The sequence below is a fragment of the Pleurotus ostreatus genome (genome assembly GCF_014466165.1).
Source record: "Pleurotus ostreatus strain PC9 chromosome Unknown scaffold_6, whole genome shotgun sequence".
Taxonomy (NCBI): domain Eukaryota; kingdom Fungi; phylum Basidiomycota; class Agaricomycetes; order Agaricales; family Pleurotaceae; genus Pleurotus; species Pleurotus ostreatus.
This window is the reverse complement of record NW_023503161.1, coordinates 400,241-414,106: the sequence shown is the minus strand read 5'-3', so window position 1 is coordinate 414,106 and position 13,866 is coordinate 400,241. Positions and strand designations below refer to the sequence as shown.

The 13,866-nt window shown below is 49.6% G+C and overlaps 5 protein-coding genes and 2 non-coding genes across 7 annotated transcripts; 2 read left to right on the top strand and 5 right to left on the bottom strand.

Moving 5' to 3' along the window:
* Nucleotides 1-818: 818 nt before the first annotated feature.
* On the bottom strand, nucleotides 819-1,634 carry PC9H_008390 (uncharacterized protein; the record flags this gene model as incomplete). Its single annotated transcript, XM_036777901.1, has 2 exons — nucleotides 819-1,360; nucleotides 1,418-1,634. 2 exons carry the CDS (start codon nucleotides 1,632-1,634, stop codon nucleotides 819-821), a joined length of 759 nt encoding a protein of 252 aa, XP_036629329.1.
* Nucleotides 1,635-2,263: 629 nt separating this feature from the next.
* Nucleotides 2,264-3,770, bottom strand: MAM33 (Mitochondrial acidic protein mam33; the record flags this gene model as incomplete). Its single annotated transcript, XM_036777900.1, has 8 exons — nucleotides 2,264-2,311; nucleotides 2,383-2,499; nucleotides 2,904-3,056; nucleotides 3,111-3,261; nucleotides 3,317-3,375; nucleotides 3,430-3,548; nucleotides 3,608-3,664; nucleotides 3,710-3,770. 8 exons carry the CDS (start codon nucleotides 3,768-3,770, stop codon nucleotides 2,264-2,266), a joined length of 765 nt encoding a protein of 254 aa, XP_036629328.1.
* Nucleotides 3,771-4,041: 271 nt separating this feature from the next.
* Nucleotides 4,042-8,659, top strand: PC9H_008388 (uncharacterized protein; the record flags this gene model as incomplete). The annotated part of the gene is made up of 19 exons (XM_036777899.1): nucleotides 4,042-4,411; nucleotides 4,461-4,705; nucleotides 4,758-5,110; nucleotides 5,165-5,289; nucleotides 5,492-5,641; nucleotides 5,692-5,803; nucleotides 5,852-5,923; nucleotides 6,282-6,407; nucleotides 6,460-6,567; nucleotides 6,626-6,769; nucleotides 6,829-6,856; nucleotides 6,912-6,983; nucleotides 7,034-7,066; nucleotides 7,117-7,596; nucleotides 7,645-7,740; nucleotides 7,819-7,956; nucleotides 8,014-8,373; nucleotides 8,457-8,564; nucleotides 8,615-8,659. 19 exons carry the CDS (start codon nucleotides 4,042-4,044, stop codon nucleotides 8,657-8,659), a joined length of 3,165 nt encoding a protein of 1,054 aa, XP_036629327.1.
* A 369-nt stretch (nucleotides 8,660-9,028) lies between these two features.
* On the bottom strand, nucleotides 9,029-9,650 carry PC9H_008387 (uncharacterized protein; the record flags this gene model as incomplete). Its single annotated transcript, XM_036777898.1, has 2 exons — nucleotides 9,029-9,303; nucleotides 9,362-9,650. The coding sequence occupies 2 exons, from the start codon at nucleotides 9,648-9,650 to the stop codon at nucleotides 9,029-9,031; spliced, it is 564 nt and encodes a 187-aa protein (XP_036629326.1).
* A 2,061-nt stretch (nucleotides 9,651-11,711) lies between these two features.
* On the top strand, nucleotides 11,712-13,336 carry PC9H_008386 (uncharacterized protein; the record flags this gene model as incomplete). Its single annotated transcript, XM_036777897.1, has 15 exons — nucleotides 11,712-11,785; nucleotides 11,839-11,848; nucleotides 11,899-11,916; nucleotides 11,973-11,998; nucleotides 12,047-12,125; nucleotides 12,178-12,202; nucleotides 12,256-12,371; nucleotides 12,427-12,490; nucleotides 12,544-12,580; nucleotides 12,637-12,696; nucleotides 12,755-12,782; nucleotides 12,837-12,894; nucleotides 12,957-12,981; nucleotides 13,031-13,184; nucleotides 13,241-13,336. 15 exons carry the CDS (start codon nucleotides 11,712-11,714, stop codon nucleotides 13,334-13,336), a joined length of 870 nt encoding a protein of 289 aa, XP_036629325.1.
* Nucleotides 13,337-13,446: 110 nt separating this feature from the next.
* Nucleotides 13,447-13,542, bottom strand: PC9H_008385. The gene has a single exon. It is a non-coding gene; the product is annotated as a tRNA-Ser (tRNA).
* Nucleotides 13,543-13,649: 107 nt separating this feature from the next.
* Nucleotides 13,650-13,745, bottom strand: PC9H_008384. Its single transcript has one exon. It is a non-coding gene; the product is annotated as a tRNA-Ser (tRNA).
* Nucleotides 13,746-13,866: the final 121 nt, after the last annotated feature.

The window sequence follows — 13,866 nt, the reverse complement described above, 5'->3', positions numbered from 1 at the left end:
CTTGCTGAAGCCAAGGGGTCCATATCCGAGAATCTCGGTGGCTAACCTCACTCCCGGGCTACCTACTGCCGTTGTACGTTTTAAAGTCACCGTGTGGAGCCTGGATTGCGAGCCACCGCCGCCTAATTGATCTTTCCTCCTCAGCCTCTTATCCCGGCAGGGCTTCATGGGGCGCCCCATGCATAAGTTTTGGAACATCCGAATAGCCGTCTATGGCAAGGTGACTGTACAAGAGACTAGGTTTTATATCCGTAGAACCTTGCGTACTCTGGGCGTCAAGTCTAGACAGTGCGACGGCTAAATGACGGGAAAAGTAGCAATGGCAATATTGCGCCATTACCTTCTCACTCTCATGGGCACGCTTGCTAAGTCCTGATGAAATATCAAGCCTCACTGCGATGCACGAAGCATGGATGGCACGTTATTGGGTCGTAGAAAACCATCATCATTATCATGAATCGTCAAAGAAGCACTGGCTGTCAAATAAATGGGAAGTCCTAGCCAAGAGATAATTGAAACAAGTAATACAGTACAGTAAGATGTACAAACGAGCGTGATGTGAATGAGGTACATAAATGTTGTTTTGTTGTAATGCGAGTGGTTGGGGTTGGAAGATAATATGCAAGTCATGAACCCATGTAAAGTAATAAGAGAACCATGCAGTAGTGATGCGAATAATAGTACATCTGCCGCCAAGCAGGATAAACGTATCTAGTAAGTTACCGTACCGATGCTATGTGTGATTGGATATGTGCGTGATGGATGTCGAATCGAACCGAAGAGGTAAACGAAAATGCAAGTTATTGGTAACAGTGGAATCACGCAGCAGCGATCGGTACCCGGATAGTGAATCCGGCTGCGGGGGACGGGCCACGGATGGCTCTGCCCCTCCAGCTGGTTCCATTGACAGGAGCGAGGATGTTGGCAGCTCCACCGGTGGAAGCCTTGGCGGCGGCGGAGAAAGACAGGGGGGAGACTCGAGGGGCAGGCGCGTTGACAGGAGCCTTGGCGGGGCCGGTTGACTGAGTCTTGGCATTGCCAGTCGCCTTCTTGCCAGTGTTTTGACGTCCTTTCGACGTCTTGGTGTTGCCCTCAGCGGAAGTGGCGGGCTTCTTTGCAGAAGTGTCCTTTCCGGTAGCCTTGGCCTTGACTGCCTCCTTCTTCGCAGCGCCGGCACCCTCCTTCAATCCCATGCCGTTGAAGAACTCGTTGTACTTGCGCTGGCGCCTGTTCATCACAATTTGAGGAACATTGGCCCGGAGCACTTCGCGAGTCTCGGGGGAGATGCGGGAGAGGGGGGACGGAGCAAGAGAGATTAAGAAATCGACGGTGTAGAATCGAGAAGGCTCGACGACGACTTCTGTTATGTTCCTTATTTAGCTGCTTTCCGTGGCGCCAGAACGGGATAAAAACATACCAGGTTCTGGTTGAGAAACCACGAGTTCTGGCTCCTGGCACATTGATCGTTCAGAGCACGCTGGGGAGCGCGATCTCCAACTTGTAGCCGTTGAAGTGAAACTGCTTCCGCTTGCGCTTCGTCCACGCTTATGCACAGGCACGTAAAGGCCTGAGGAGAAAGAGGAGAAGGAAGCGAAGGAGGCCTCTGAGGGGGATGAAGAGCGAGTAGAAGACATTGGACTGGCTTAAGTGGCTGGGAGCTTCAAGGGACGATGGAAGACTCGAACTGGGGAATCTGGCTGATTTCGGTAGACAGGCAGGGTACTTTATACAAAAGCAGGTACAGCCGTCCCTTCCGCGCCAGAAAAACAGCAGATCACGAAGAACCAGGCTAACCATCACAGCCTGCGGGTCGTTGTGATGCTTTTCTGGTTAGTAAGCCATGCATTCAAGGTGTCCTAGTCGAACACGTAGGGGTTGCGCAACTCCGCAGTTATCACAGATACGCCACGCAATCTGAACTAGTTCGGGAACGTTCCCCGGCTTTCCAAAATACCCTCGCATACTCGAGCGCAGGCTCTGGGAACTTGGAGAGGGACACGGAGGCGAGCTCGCAAATCGGAGAAAGCAGTGGAAGCCTGAGCCCAGTCACCGAAGCGGCAACGTGACCTGGTTTGCCACACACTGCTCCCTGTCAGCAACCGGGGACTGCTTGCTCAGAACGTTCAATATGACTGAGTGGGTGTATTAAGGTATGTAATAACATGGTCAGGTACATAACCGACATCTAATAGGCAAGCATGTCATTTTTGAATGAAGCGTCGTCGTAGATCCCGTCAACCGTCCGTAGCAACATAACAAGTGTTCAAAGGTCCACGAAAGACTTGACACTCTCCAACCATTGGACGTATTCCTGTATACAAAGGGCGCCGTCAGAAATGACGAAAAGGGTATAGCAACAACTTGTTATGGAAGACGCCTCACCAGTTGCTCCTTATGCTCGGCATATTCAGGAATGAATAATGCTAGGCTTTCATTGACGCCACGCTCCTGGAGGAACTTCTCAAACTCTTCTTGCACGGAGACATCCAGGCTTTCGAACTGCAATAAGCGGTCAGACGATACCACTCGCGTAAGAAACTAATGCACAGATCGACTAGGGCGAAACGATGAGGAACAGGACTAGGCCGTGGCGATGCGAAACCGGCACAAGACCAACGGATCGAGCATAGTGCACTAGCCGAGGAGACTCAATGCAATGGCCGATGCGCGCAGCCCGATGCACGGCTGGACAGCGACGATGGAAGCATGGAGGGTATAAGAGCAGGCCCTCCTTACACCCTTCATGGTGTCTGTGGTGCGAGCGACCTCCATGACCGACACCTCTCCATCATACACCGCAAGATAATGACGCACGGGGGCCACACTAGTCTTCCATTAGGCCAGGACGCCAAAAATATTCCTCCACACCCTAGACTATGATGGATGATAATCTTAGAACTCACCTGAGGGCCGATATATAGACCTCGACGTTTCCAATCAGCCTCCGCAGTCAACTCCGTACCAAGTTGTGAGTCCCGGTAGAACGAGATGCTATCAATAATGAAGTGGCCATCCTGGCACATCATGTCCACATTAAGAGCACCGGGACCGTTTGTCTATCATGATGGTCGATAAAAGGATCCATTCAAGTCCGAGGCTAGAGGACTAACCTTGGTTATACTCAATGAAGCCCGAATGGGGTAGGAGTGAAGAGGGTCTTCAGAGTCCTCGCCCTCCTGCCCTGCAGCTTCTTCGCCTTCATTGAAGTCGGCTTCTTCGTCCTCTGCCACGATATCTGCAATTGAAAAGATCATGCGGACACTGTGATGGACCTATATTAGCGTCATCATTCATAACTAGTAATGATCATTCGTACTTTTCATTGCCGAATTTCCGAGTGAGGGCAACTTCGTCACTTCCGGCCGTATCCTCAATCTAGAGGCGAGGGAGAGCTTAGCGCAATCATACAGAAAAGATAAGCCTGCCCACCTGCCAAACACCCTGGGATTTGAAAGTTTTGAGAAACTCCGGAACCTCGGGCGAAGCATTAGCAGCTTCCTTCTCGTATTTCAACTCCTCTTGCAACTTCTGGGCAAGGCTTAGGTCGGCTGAGTGCAGATAATCAGTTTCAACCAGTCAATGGAGTACAAAGATGACGAATACTCACTAGCACCCTCACCGAGTCTCCGCGTGGACGAGCTAAACGACCTCACGGGAGCACTAGCTGACGGAACGAAACGAAAAGCCGTGGCAACGACGCGGGGCGCACTAGTGAAAGTGCGCCGGGTAGAGACAGAAACGAGTTGACGGAGAGCTCGAGTAGCAGACATTTTAAAACCGACGGAAGATGAAGGTAAGTGAGAAAGAGATGTTTGCAAAATTTGCGCTCACGTTTCGACATTTCGCGGAGCCTTTGTTTGGCAATTTCGTGACTGGAAAACAGCGGGTGGATATGCGATCACGTGGAAAGGGGTACTTGGAAGTAGACACCCAAGTTCCCGCTGTGATGCGAATGCTGCATCCTTTCTTGCTTCTTTCTCGACCACCATCTCGGTGACTCTCATCTTCCTTACCATCTTCTTGGATAACTCTTGGAAAATCATGGATTCCGACCCTCCTGATGTCCCGATCTCAAATATCCCTACCCTCAAGCTTGGGAGCAAGCATGTCGTTGGGAACAGACCTCATCCAACCCAACCCAACCCACCGTTCAAGCTGTTCTCTTTAGCTAATACACAGACGCATAGCCGCGACCTCACCGAAAACGAGGGCTCCGGACGGATGGATGGACAGACAACCAAGCGATTCGGTGCTTCCCCTGTATGGAATACTCGGCGACAACCTTTCGCTCTCCAAGCCAGGCGGACTAACCAGTCGGCAGCTCCAGCTATGTTTGGCCTCGATGGCGCGCATACATCCTCGAATACAAACGCATATGCTAGTAAGATGGTTGATTATAATGAACATCACCGTAAGTATTGCATATTCCCCTTATCTAATACTCGCTTGACGCTGCGTAGACGACAATATGCCCAGAGCTGGCACGGATTTGTCCCCTGGCGCGGCTCTCCCCTCGAATAACGCGTATCTTGCACCACTGAAGGCTTCAAATCCAGCTCGCCGGCCACCTTCAAATCACTCCGCCTCACCACATGTTGCCTCACAAGATCAAGACATCGAATACGATGCCGAAGACCCCCTTACGCGAGCGATGAAGCTAGGCGCATCGCATCTTAAGCAACATAAGGATGAAATACGACAGCAGGTAACGTCTCATGATCATTTTGTTGCATATATGCACTTATGTCCTACGATAGCGACAAGAAATTGAAGAACTCCATCAGCGTCTTGATTCTCTAACAGTCGAACGCGCGCATGAAGCTGCTGCTCACGTGAAGGCGCTTGCCGACGCCAACCGCCTTAACAGCGAGGAGCTGGCCCGCTGCAAAGAAGCCCAAAGCCTGGAACTAACTCGCATAAAGGAGGCCGCGAAGTCAGAGCTAGATGCAAGTTTGGCTGAGGCGAAGGCCGCACGAGAAGAGGCCTCCAGAATTAAGCAGATGACTAACATTCACGCTGAGAGGGACCAGAACGATCTGCAAACAGCCAGAAGTAAACTAGAAGCGTTGAAAGGACTGACAAAGAAGGTCGTCGAGGAAAGCAACCAAAGGTCCGTCTCGGTTAATGAACGTCCAAAGGGTCTCTTCCCTGAATTATCTTCTAGATTCTCTGATCTACAGATCGTTTTCCAGGATTTGAAGAGGAAGTACGACGCGATGCATGGCACCCTTCAGACAGTGACACACGAAGTTAAAGATGTGCGCAAGACAGCCGGAAACGGCTTAAAAGGTGGTCTATCCAGCCCCACTTGTGACGGACCCTTCGTTGACTTCCGCCTTTCCACTAGCGATGCAGACTTTACTAGATGGAGACGCGATGTCGACTAAAAACCAAGATACCAAAGCTTTGATCGCAGAATTGCAGCACGACCGTGATAACTGTATCCATCATCTATCACTCCGCAACGTCGGGGCGCTAACTACCAACACAGCTCGGCAAGTCAACGAAATCCTTCGAGGGAAACTACATCTCCTTAGCGCTCAACTTGCGGATGCCCACGAACGAGTGAAGGCCTTCGAGGCTAAGCAAATCGCTGACGAAGGCAAACTGAACCTGTGGACACGGCAGCTCTCGGAAGCCGGTAAGGGCTTCGCCTTGTATGATAGGCTACATTGGCTCACTATCACGCAGGAGAAAGGAATGTGACTTTGGTCAGCAAGCTAGACGCACGCGAGCACGAAACGATGCAAGCGCTGGCCGATGCTGCTCGACTAGAAGAAAAACTCGCAAACACTGAAGAGCGGTAAGAAGTCCAAAGTGTTCACGATTATCTTTCTTATGGGTTACATAGATGTCAGACCCTTACGAGGAACCTCGAGCAGAAGTGTATGCAGATGGTAGAACTAGAGTCTGTTAAAGAGGAGTACGCTTTTCTACTCCGGGGTATCACCTCATTCTCACATGCCTTCAAGGAATATCACACTTTCTTTAAATCTAGAAGAAAGTAATAGAAATATGGCCGCACTGAATGCTTCTCACCAAGAGTTCGTCCATCTGTCGCCTTCGCCCCTCACATGCAGTCTTACTGATGAATCCGCTCAAAAGGGCTTCCTCTCGGCTCTCCACTCTCGAGCAGCGTAATCAGGATATTCAGACTCAGATGTCCGATCTGACTATCGAGGTCAACTCTCTCCGTTCGCAGCGTGACACCCTATCCTTGGAGAAAACAAAGTACTTGCGCATGCTTTCTTTGACGGAACTAATCCTCATATGCTCTCCAGGTACCTCGCAGATCTCGACATGTCCGCCACTCGACTTCGCGCTTTAGAGATGCAATTGAATACAACTCAGAGTGAACTCGAACATTCCAATCTGGAGATGAAGTTAATGGCCTCTGCTAAAGACGAGTGAGTTCTTCTGTAGCTGGTTCACTTAAACCAGTGAACCCCCTCTTTGCAGACTCGCCAATATTTCAACCTCCGTCACGGAAAGGTGTCGCGTCTTAGAACGGGAGAAGGGCGACCTTGAAGCCAAAGATAGATTCTTGGAGGGACAAATAAAGATGATGTGAGCTTCATATTGGCTTTTATTTGACTCTATGACATCAGTTCCCTGCCCCTTCTAGACAAGCGTCGTTCGATGCTGCAAATGTTGAACTTAAACAGGCGCAGATACGTGAACAACTATCATCCCAAGCTGCCAGACGGGTTGAACCGCTTGAATCGTCACTCGAGACGGCGAATACATCTCTGCGGAAGGCGGAACTCGCGTACGTACTCGATCAGCATTCCCCGGGCCGCGAGATTGACAGTGTGATGCTTTATTTAGTCTGTCGAGCTACGAATCCAAGTTCTCGGTAGGCTCGACATATTTCTGTTTTCGAATATCTGATATATTACGCGCCTCCGTAGGCTCTACAAGATCGTTTCAATAGCCAGGCCGTTGCGCTGCGGGCATCGCAAGACCAGTGCATCCATCTTCAGGTCGCCTTATTTTCGTAGAACGATGATGTTTGCTGACACCTTTTGTCTAGGACCGTCTATCCACTGCGGAAGCCACGAATACTGTGAGTTTGCATTTCGTTCGAATCGGAGACTTGCTCGACCTTTCCCCAAGACCAGGGTTTCCTTGTCTGCGAGCGAATGGCAGACAGAGGCGGTAGCGTTGAAGGAACACTGCGAAGCTAGAGAAAACCAAGTCAACAAAGCACTAGAAGACATTAAACGACAACAAAATGCTATGGCCATCGCTAATGCCGATATCAAACGGCAACCTTCTGTCGATCTCGAGCGTCAGCTAGCTCAACAGGAGGCCTTGTATTCAAAGTTGATTGATGCACACGAGCAACGGTCCAAAGCGTCCGAACGCGAAATCGTCGCCATACGGCACAAATGCAACGAAAGCGACGCCAAGATACAGAGTCTTACGTCCGAATTAGCGAATGCACGAGCTGCGGCTGCAACACCCTCGGCTGCCCCAGAACTGGAAGCTCGATTGCAGAAGCAACAGAATCGAATCGAAGAACTGGAAGGTATAGTCACTGATTTGAGTCGACGCTCTAGTACCCTATTCCAACGCTACCAGGACGGTGCCCTAGTGAGTGCAGGCTGGCTACATCTACATTCTCTATTTAGCATTCTCTAGGACGATTCAGAGAAAGGTTTTGTCGATATATTGCTACAACAGGCCCGTGGCGTTCACGAGGATGACCTCGTTTCGAAAGGTAATGAACTCCGGCGGGTATGTCCCCTTCTTATCTCTGCACCCCTTTCTGGAACTATTGTTGGCTTACGGTGTCAGCGTGAGAATACTATCCAGTCCCTGCAAACCAAAGTCGCTGTGCTGGAATCTACTCTGGCCCGTCGCCTCCAAAGTAAGGATCCTGAAGTGCGGGGTATGGATACTGCCGATTCCATCATCAATATCAAAACCTGGGTGTTATCAAGTCCTGCGACTGTATGTACACGATTCCGTCCTTTCATTTCATAGCGCTTGATTATTCCGTACTTGAAGGGCGACGGTATGAATGTTGACACCGCGAAAGAAGAGGTGGGCATCGACCCTAGGATGACGAACAATGCCTCTACAACTGTGGATCTCCCTCAAGGCTCGAAGATGGACGTAACCTCTACAGCGGCTTTCTTTGATACAATACCCATAGGAACCTCCCAGGACGTATCATCACTGCCTATGTCATTGGCATCTCGGAGAACTCGGAGAAATACTGGCCTTAAGAACTCACAACCCCCTCGGACTGGTCCCCCCGAGCAAGATTTAGCAGCACCTGGATCCAGCGCGCCGGGATTCAGCCACTTGGACGCTATCCTTTCGGATCTCTCTGACTTCGATGACGACGTCCCGTCTTCTAAGCAGGTGAAGAGTAAGCTCGGCAAACACGCCCGCCCGGAGTCGCCAATTGAATCATCCTCTCCGGAACATCCTCCAAAACCAACAAGGCGCTTGGTAATAACTCATTCTTTTATTCCGTTATCTTCTTCGTTCATTGCTTCGCCGACGTAAAGCAGAAGACCACAGTACAGAAGGAAGGCAATACTCGCCGCAAGGTGTGCTCGTATACTCTATGTGGGCTCTATGTATTTTACTTCCTTTCCAGCGGGCCGACAACGCTCCAGCCAAGTCACGCAAACGTAAAGACTAATGATAATGCTACCTCACATGCCTCACAGATTAGTTTGATTGTACACCATTTCGTCAAGCTCGAGTCGAAGTTTTGCTTAGTAGTGCCCTTGGAATCAATCATGGTCGCTCGTCAATGGAATAATGTCGGGAAGGCAATTTGTTATCGATATAAGGTATGTTGAAGTTATGATACAAGATAAAAATACATTTGGGTTTCCTGCCGTGTTCTCTAAGTAAAAACAAATAATGATAAGATGAATACAGTGCATTGCGATTCGAGGAGCACCGAGAAAGACAATAATAGGTTTGGTTCGACGCGTGCGCGCGAGATTTTTGAAAAGGTCGTGAGACATGGTTGCTGTCGTGTGGTAGCGCTGGGGGGGTATGATCATTGCTTCAAGGCGAACCCGATGGCAAGGCCTACAGCTAGACCGAGCGCACACAGGAAACCAAGTGCCGCAAGACATCTCTTTGCCCACTTCACCTCCGCATTGCGGATCTGTTGAACGATAGCCGCGCGCTCAGCCGGGGTTTTGTCCGGGAGCCAAGAGAGGTGCCCGGCATCGGAGCCGTTCGATGATGGGAGCGAGGACTCTTCGGCGTCAGGAGAACGCAGGTCTGATACAAGGATAAGAGCTCCAAGTATCCAGAATGGCGGGAACACTGGAAAAAGAACGATGAGAAGGAGTTTTTTTGTATGTAAAAAGAGGCGAGTACTCACAAAATCCAAATTTAAATAGATACATGGCGAGAGTGACAGGCTCCTTGTGCCCTCTTTGAGAGTATGACGGAGGAGCGAGAGCCTCGACGTCCGAGTACGATGGGAGGTCGTCTTCCTTGTTGGAAGAGACAGAGAAGCGGCGGTCATGCCTGCTTCCGCGTGTGCTGCCGAAGAAGTCGTCAATGGGGCTGGTAGTGGGGGAGGGAGAGGTGCGTGTGGTGGCTGGGAGTGGGAGCGACATTGAGCCAGATGCTTGCGGCTGCGTGGAGCTTTGCGTCGAGAAGAACATTTGAGAGAGGACGAAGTTGACTGGACAGGCCGCTTGAGTGTGGAGGCGGTGATACGGGGAGTACGGTGAGTGAGTGCATGGTATGAGCCTGAGGCTATATACCCCCGACGCGCTGGAGGATTGGTGGATTGGCGGTCAAAGCAATTCGCAGCAAAAATTTGCCTAAAGCAGTAGAAATGCTGACTTCGCGTCGTAAGAAATCGGCGCCCACATGGGTAAATACTGGTAAATATGTACCAATCCCGAGCACAACTGCCATATACAGTAATTCTTCCCGCTAAAGTCACTGGATTGATTGATGTCTCGAGAAAAGGTCTCGTGTCTCCCGGGTGGAATATATTTATCAGACTCTTATGAGCGAGACTTAAAGTATCTTCTTCAGTGGGACACTACTGTTTTTTCTAGATGCTGAGGTAAAGGCGGTTTCTGAGTTCTATCACAGTCACTTCATTAGCGTGACGGCGTGACACTACCTCTGCATGAACCACTGACAGCTTAGACGCTCACCGAAGACGATGATTCAGTCACCATATGCAAGACGACTCATCCTAAAACTCAGACTTTGGTAACTCAATCTAAAATAAGTAGTGTTCCGTGTCGGCGGCTGGGGCAGTGTTCACAAAGAACTCCATCTTGGAGTTGCATGCCAAAAACTTCAATGTTTGGGCTTGGAAAGAGATGGATCATTGTTTTGGGTATGTTGTATGGATACCTCGACACGTCTGGTCGACGTCGCAGAACACGAAGTTATTAACCTCTTACTTTTCTCGTATCTGTCCTCAGGATTCTGTTCAGAAGTTGCCGCGCGCTGTTGCAGACCCAAATTGGTGCCTTCTAGAGGTGTGTTAAAGGTTTGTTCTTCTATATTGCCCAAAAGTGCAGAGGCCGTGGGCAGAACCGATGGATCATCCAGGCACATGGAGAATATCGATGAGCGCTCAACTCAGAGGCTTCGACAGCTACCAAAACGCTACACCACTACCACCTAGCATACCAAAACATGAAGCACATTCACACGAGTTTGGGGTACTGTGCTTGTCCCTTCCGGGGATGTCCACTGCATCCCGGCCCAATTACGCATTTATCGGCGTTCGCCAGATCATCATGCGGGATCGGTTTCAATCAAGTAGAGTCGGGTACGTTACTTAACTTTCACGATTGCATCCGCCCCAAAGATCAAGCAGGGGAAAATTGAGCTGACGGTCGCACACTCGTACAGCTTGCATACAGCTGTGGTAGGCGCATCAGAGTCGATGACAATATCAGATCTATACGACCTTTACCTCAACAGTTTTCAATCTTCCACAGAAAAGCCTCAGTAACGAACCGCTCTCACTATGGCAACTTTCTTACCTCTTCATCGCATTCTGATCAATCCGCCAACGACGGTCAAATCGCGATTGATACATTGTGCATCAGCTAACGGCGTATTGCTCTCGTTCGTGACTCATGGTGCCCAAAGAAGTCATGACATTCCTCCTTTTCACTGGACTATCTCTGTTACTCGGAGATCGAACCTCACATCGGTCGCATCTATATAAATAAAGGCTGTTCCTCCTCCACTTGCCTTTCCCCAAGAGAACCTCGCACTCGTTTGAAGCAACATGTCTCCAAGTCTCGTCCCGGCCGCAGTGGATCTTACCCCTAGAGTCGAGTCTAATTCCCCCATTCCAGTTCCGGGTGCTGCAATTTTGGCATTCGACAACACGTTAGGCGCATTGTTCATTGGTTCGAGTCTGGCTACGATGTGGGTCGCACTCTGTATCTTTAGTATCACAAATTCTTATTAACGCCACTTGCTCCTAGATTGTATGGAATTCTTTGCTTACAGATCTTCATATACATCACTTCCTACCGCACGAGACAAGATAGCCAGTGGACCAGGTTGTCGATATCCTTCATCTTGTGCGCCGAGTCAAATTCTTATTCTTCCGCACATATTCACCATCGCAATTTCCTAGTGTGAGCATTCGAGATTCAATAGAATCTCGACGCAGATAACATGATACCGTACAACCATAGGTCGTGGATACAGTGCAGCAGGCCATGATGACAGCAACGATGTACAAGTTCTTGGTGTCGGACTTTATGAATCCGTTTGCTCTGGCTTCCGGAGGCGTCGCCAGCGGTGAGGCGTACGCGAGATTAACCCGCCGTCTACCGCTGATACTGATATGTTCTCATCTAGCTTTACATTTGTATGTGATCCCCACTGTGCTCCCTCATCCTGGTAGCTGATATAAAATAGGCCCAATTAATAGCGGGGGTACGTTACATTCACACTCCAGCCACAGTGACTAAACACAACTTGAATGTTTATAGAGTTGCGGCATCCTACTCACCCAGTTGTGAGTTACTGATTGATATTTGTCGACGCCACTAATCGCAATCGCTAGATTTTTCTCGTGGAGGGTTTGGATGATTTCCAGAAGGTCCTTTCGCGTCCCACTGAGAGTTATCATCTCAACTCTGACCGTAAGTCAGCCTTCGGTATATCAGATATTTTTACTAAACTCAGTCGATGTAGGTGATATTAGCCCTGTTTTCTTTCGGTAGGCTCGAGTTAAAGGGCTTTAAACGGATGTTGATTGTCTTCGTTTCACAGGATATTATATTGGTGAGAACAATGTCTGCGACCCGCCGAAGAAGATACTCAAATATTCTCTGGCCGTAGATCTGGCCGTTAAGGGTTTCAACCGTGTAAACACACCCGACTTTACCGTACATATTTTACCAGCGTCGACGCCTGGTTTCAATTACTTATCCTCCACCATAGCTCGCGTATACGCTCGCTGCTTCAAGTCGAGTACTATTCGACATAGCCATCACGTTTGCCATGAGTTCGCGCGCCTTGAAATATACGGTGGTCGCAATACTAATCACAATCCTGTAGCCATCACCCTCTATCGTTCAAGATCAGGAGTCAAGCAGTCGGTCCCACAGCGCATTCAACTTTCTAAACATGCATCTGACTTTGCCATAACAGAATGGACCACGTTATTACTCTCGTTATCATATTCATAGTCAACACAAATCTACTCACCACGTTTGTCTATTCACAACACCGGAATGACGCGAGCACTGACTGATGCTTCGATAACCAGGCTGCTCTCGATTTCCGAGCTTGTCACTGTGAGTACACTATTTACCCTTCGTTTTCAACACATTAATGACAATGACATGTAGTTCTTCGCTTTCCCGGAATCCACTATATACGGCGGACTTGGGTTTCTAACCCCAAAATGTGAGCTGAGACGCTCTCTCGTGAACACACCACCCTTATGACCTCGCCTTGGGTTCTCACAGTATACTGTAACGCTCTGCTAGCATCGTTTGTGGAGTTCCTTATACCCCCGTGGTCAAACTCAATTGATTCCTAGGCTCAACTCGCGGCAATTCATCCGGAATGAGCTCAACCCTGCTGGTGCTACTGAGCTCTCAGCTTCGGAGCCGACGCTATACACGGGTCGTCAAGGCATGGGGGGTTTCAGTGCCGCGCGCGTTTTCGTGAAGGGAACAATCAGAGAGCCAGTGGTATGTGGCATCACACAAGTGTGATCACGGATACTGAGTGCAGGAATTCTCAAAAGCGATCGGGCGGCGGTGTAGAGGCTGCGGCACAGGACTCGTATGAGATGACTACGCAGTCTGTAAATAAACTCCCGTACCTGGGGGATGATATGTAGGCTGTATGTGATCTGGCTCAACAAAAAAGGTTCCCCGGGAGGGAGGATGTATTTGGGAGAGAACGAAGCTATTTATGATGAAAGGAAAAAAGCTCAGTAAAACAGCTCAGCGACGCCAGCAGGATTTGAACCTGCGCCCTCAAAGAGGAACAGATGATTCGATGATCGATTCTAATCTGTCGCCGTAACCACTTGGCTATAGCGCCTTGAAGTATTTGAACGCTTGGCCCTTGCTGTGCCGTCAAGAGGAAGCATACCTAGCGAGCAAAAACTTCACAGAAGAAAAAGAGTGAAGCCCAGAACGAAAATATAACGACGCCAGCAGGATTTGAACCTGCGCCCTCAAAGAGGAACAGATGATTCGGTGACCGATTCTAATCTGTCGCCGTAACCACTTGGCTATAGCGCCGACTCCTGTAAATGCCTTTCTTGCGCCCGAGGCGCGTTGCTTCGAGGATTTTAACGAGCTACGACATCTATGTTCATACATCTACATGGAAGTTTCTGCCTATACACCACGAATTGTTCAA